The sequence below is a fragment of the Microtus ochrogaster genome, linkage group LG5 (genome assembly GCF_000317375.1).
Source record: "Microtus ochrogaster isolate Prairie Vole_2 linkage group LG5, MicOch1.0, whole genome shotgun sequence".
NCBI lineage: Eukaryota > Metazoa > Chordata > Mammalia > Rodentia > Cricetidae > Microtus > Microtus ochrogaster.
Window position 1 is genome coordinate 24,773,008 of NC_022031.1, and position 4,965 is coordinate 24,777,972.

A 4,965-nucleotide genomic window follows, 5' to 3' on the forward strand; every position below is an offset into this window, starting at 1 on the left:
AGTTAGTTCCTTGGGCAGATGAGGATAGGGAACCTGAAACGACCCTATCCTATAGCAATACTGATGAATAACCTTGAATTGTCTTAACGTTAATGAGAAAGAAAAAAAAAACGGCAGCAGAGAGGCATTGGATAATGAAAAAACTTCTGAATTGAATTAACCAGTGTATTTCAAGGATGTGTTGACCTCACAATGGAAACCAGATGTGTTATGTTGGGGAAGGAGTTTTGCTCTTGTTTCCACAGAAGGCAAACTATGGATGCCATCATAATTAATAAAGCTTTGCATTAAAAGGAGAAACCTCTTCAAAAAGTGAAATAACAGCTCATCACAATGGTGAGATCCATATAGGTGGTAAGGAAACCATATAGGGTTGGGGCAGGGTTCTGTTCTTATCTTTACAGGAAAGGAGACAGAGCAGTTATTTCCCTCACACGTTCAGGAGCTACTCGGAGAAGCTGCATCTGTGCTTGTGTAATTGGCATATTATAGTTTGCAAACCTTGGCTTTAGTCTCCTAGGTGAAAACATTTTCCTGGATCGTCTTCCAGTGTGTGTGTTCAGAAAGTTCCCTTAGCCCTGCTAACCAGAACCCTGGAGGGGAGATATATAATGAAAAAATCTCTTCCTATGTCTTGGTTATATAGCAATTTCCTGAGTTGATAATTTCCATTCTACAAGGGAGCTGCTTAAAACCCCGGAAGCAAATAATTATGACACCTCATCGTGTCTCAGGAAAAAAAGATTCTATAGATCCCTTCATCTCCAAATTTAAAGACTCTCAGATATTCTAAGTTGCCTGGAAGAGGCTCGGATAAGCCCAGCTGCGTGGAAGACACACTTTGTCCTATAGCCGCCCTCAAATTGTGCAGTGCACTTCAGGGTCCCAGTTTTTCTGAGATGTGGCTCAAGCAGGCTTTGGAGATGCAGCTCTCTTGGAGTCGTTTCTGCTCCCGTAAGTAAGCTCTCACTCGTACTCTTGTAAGAAACCTCAATAATCTAATTGGTTCACCAAATCTGACTTTGGTCATATCCTTTTTGTAGATTCCCTATTGGAGTGAGCCTAGCAATAGTGCCACACGTGCTCTATGTTGGCAAGTGGGTTGGGAGCGATGAATGATCACCACCCATTCTGGATGCCTACAGTCAGTTTCCCAGGTGCCATAAGTAGCCTTTGGCTGTGAATGGCAGTAGGAATGGCGGAGCGAGAGGCAACAATTGGGCAGGGGTAGAGAGCTGACTTATAAATCATAGGGTAGAATGGACGTGAGCAGTGCCTCCTTTGCTGTAAGAGAATTGCTTATATGCCATGGAGTTTCCTGAAAGCTGCACACCATTTTAACAAATGCATGTAGGTTCTTTACATCTTCACTACAATAGCCCAAAGCCCCAAAGCCAATTATAAATTTTCCTCATTTGGCAAGTGAAGAAACTATTTTCTGAAGCCATGATCACTTGGATGATGAAAAGCAGGATCTGGAAACTCAAATCTGCACCTTTTAGAACCTGGAGCCGAATACCTGCATAAACTTCTCTGTCTTTGAGATTACAGGGAAGGGCTAACGTAACTGGGAAGCACACTTGTAGATACAAGGCATTTTTAGACAAGGACAAGAAATGTATGCCAAGCGGCATAAATCATATGTATGATTTACACAATCATATCTTGTTACAGGCAGGGATATGTTCTGAGAAATGTGTCATTAATCAATTCCATTATTGAAGTAGTGGCTAGAGTTTGTTTACACAAGTGTAGATGGTACAATCCATCACACATACGGGCTATGTGCTGTATCCTGCCAAATGTGCAGTCTGATAAAATGGAGAACAGGAGAGGGTGAGACAGGGTTTTTCGAGATTGGGAGAAGTAATACCATAGCACATTCATGTACGTACTTCTGGGATTATGAGAAGCAAGGGGGGTGAATGAGAACACAAGTGGTATGCGGGAGGGATGGGGCATTTGCAGTGCTCAGGCTGGAGGTGATGTCCATCTGACTCAGAAGAGGATAGATCTAGGCGTGTGAAGGTGAGTCACGATGCAGTAGGACCTCACCATGTCTTGAGGAGTCAGAAAGAACCATCCTGAGATTTCACGCCTGGGTCCTTCCGGGATTAGTGTGTTACAGAAGATGGGGCATGGAAGAAAACTAATTGAGAGTCAAGATTAATTCAAATTGATGTGAACTGATTTTGAAGAACTGGACTTGAGAGGCATCCGGCTGCCTGTCTACAAACTTAGAGTGTTGCACTAAAGCAAGTTTGGCTTTTGTCATAGCTGAGCCATTTGATGGCGGATAGATTGCTGGTGAGGGGGTGTGATATTAAGGTATTGGATGAGGAAGTTGCAGCACAGAAAAGGAGAAAAGGTAAAAAGGCTTGCGGATAAACACATGCTGTGTGTGAAGGGAACAAAGCAGGCAGAGAAAGCTGCTGTACTGTAGTAGACAAAGGATCTAAGAGGAACTAAAGGGAACATAGCAGGGCAGGTTAAGGACAACTTTAGCCGGGGCAAAAAAGCACTTCCAAAATAGTCTTAATACTAGTTGATGACAGATTTCAGAGTTAAAACTTAATTGCAAAGTTTTGTTGAAAGTTTAAAAAAATGAATGCACAAAATTGTTCTTGTAGAAATAAAAAACAAAATAAAATGCATTTTGTCCCTGTTAAAAGAAAAAAAAGAGGTCAGAGTTACAAACAGTAAGAAATCAGCAAGCAAGTAAAAGGAAGAAGCTCAGGAGGAGCCGCTTCTTCACAGAAGGCTTCCCAGCCTTCTGTGGTGACCATGACAACTAGTGACGACTGAGGTCTTCTCCTTTGGGTTTTAGTTTAAAAGAATAAGGTCAACAATGAAATTTGGTTAGTAGTGCCCAGGACCTGGCTTGAATACACACACACACACACACACACACACACAATGAGGATTTTTCTGTCACTCCAGGCTTGAAAAGTTCCAAAGATAGAATAAAATAAAGGGCAAAGAGAGGATAGGAAAGAAAGACATTTTTTTCAAAAACAAGCACGGCATATTGTTTTGTCAATCTTAGTTCTAATTCAGGTGTGAGTATATAAACTGGAGGAATGGCAGAAACCAGGAAAGTAAAAAGGGACCCTGCGAGTTGGGGAGAAAGAGCTCCGAGAAAAGAACAGAAATTAGCTAAGAATGCCTGTGGCAGGTACTTCTGTTCAGCTTCACCATAAGTCATAACATGCATCAAAGTAAGTAAAGAAAAACAAGAACAATGACAGCAAAACCAAGAATGGAAAGAAACAAATGCATTGCTTGTTGGTAACCTGACTGGGGAATCAAGTGTTCTAGTATGTCTTCAGGTTATCAGAATGGATAAAATGTGTAGGTGAGAAATTTATTCTATTATCATTCAACAGCAATAATAGAGAGAAAAAATATTAAAAGTGATTTTGAAGCATCATAACTTCTCACTTATTGAACCATTACATAGAAAGTTATAAAACCTTTGAGAGACTATAAAGAAACTCCCGAAAAGTGGAAGGATAGACGATATCTATGGTGTTGAAGAGCCATTGTTCTGCATCTGTTGCTTTTTCTCTACTTGCTCTGCAGGTCAAACTAAAACAGTGTTGGGCTATTTTTGGTGGCATTTATGAACTTGTTCTAAAATCCACATAGGAACATGAATCCCAAGAATGATCAAATCACGGTCAATCAAGGACAAGATGGGAATCTTCCAGAGTCAGATGTAAGGCCAGTGCAGAGCAATTGCAGCCCACAGCGTGGTACAAACACAGTGTTAACATTACAGATCCTTGAGAAGGGGGGGGGAGGGCTTAGAAATTAACCCTGCACAGACAGACACGTGACTGGAAACAGTGTTACACACAACATGTTGTAAAGGTCTATTGACCAAGATGAGTGACAAGGGACAATTTTTTTTTTCAGAAATGGCCCTGGGGCAAGCGAACTTCCAAGTGAAAAAACAGTAAATTCGACAAATACAATTTCCCTTCATGTGAAAACATCATTTCTGCCAGACTATAAGGTAGGAGAAACAAAAACTTTGACAATACAGATGGTCTCATGGACATGTCAATAAGAACATGCTCTTAAGACAGAAAGAGTACATTCATGGAATCCATGTTAAGTTACAGGTAAGAACTTCTGTTTGACAGGAAGTCAAATTAGTGAAAATAAACCACGGAATCAAAGAAGGTCTTGCAAGTTGCTTATCCATTGAGAGCCCACATCTAGATGTGCATAGAAAGGAGTCATATAAATTCATAATGGAGAAGAGGTGGGCAGCTGAAGACAGACCCAAGAAAATGTATTAAAGGAGAGACAAAAGTGCTACTTGGAAACATTCTCAGTTTAATTCACAGCTACTGAAAGAGTTTGGCAAGCCCTACTATACCAATAGATAAATAATAACAATTATATATGTATTCTCAGTACAATATACTATCCATATAGCAAAACACAGACTGAGTGTCCATGAAGGACAAAAGGACAAATAAATAAATATATGTTTCTATGCCATCTTACCATATGGGAGTAAAATCAGACGAGGCCAGATATCCTCCCCAACCAAACTTTACATTCTGTAAAACAGGCAAGTAGCAAAGATTCCATAAATGATGTATCACTCACATAAGTTTCAACTAGCCAAACACAGTCATCAGGAAACACACACAGACACACGCATGCATGAATACATGCACACACACATGTATGTACACACTTACAAGAACCAATGCATGCATGCACACACAATTTGATAAAACAATTTTTAAGAGTATGGTGGCGATAAATATATAGCATCAGAGTTCAGATTAAATTTAACATTTGATATTGAAAGAGGATAGAGAAGTTAGAGAAAATGCTTTGAATAAACTATGACTTCTACTTTATAAAGCTGATTTGTTATTTGTGTATGTTATGCACATATTATATTCCTTTCTGTCATTGTAATCATTATTTTTCTTTAAAGCA

At 39.8% G+C, this 4,965-nt stretch overlaps 1 protein-coding gene across 4 annotated transcripts in view; it reads right to left on the bottom strand.

Moving 5' to 3' along the window:
• Fhl5 (four and a half LIM domains 5) overlaps positions 1-4,965 on the bottom strand; it is a 42,339-nt gene that overhangs the window by 21,264 nt on the left and 16,110 nt on the right. Inside the window, exon 1 of one of the 4 annotated variants that reach the window (XM_013351816.2) lies at positions 4,519-4,574. The exons of the other annotated variants lie outside the window; for them this stretch is intronic. Coding sequence (XP_013207270.1) covers positions 4,519-4,521 — 3 coding nt within the window. The 5' untranslated portion in view covers positions 4,522-4,574. Of the gene's footprint in view, positions 1-4,518; positions 4,575-4,965 lie in introns of those variants that run through there. 4 annotated transcript variants of the gene reach the window in all.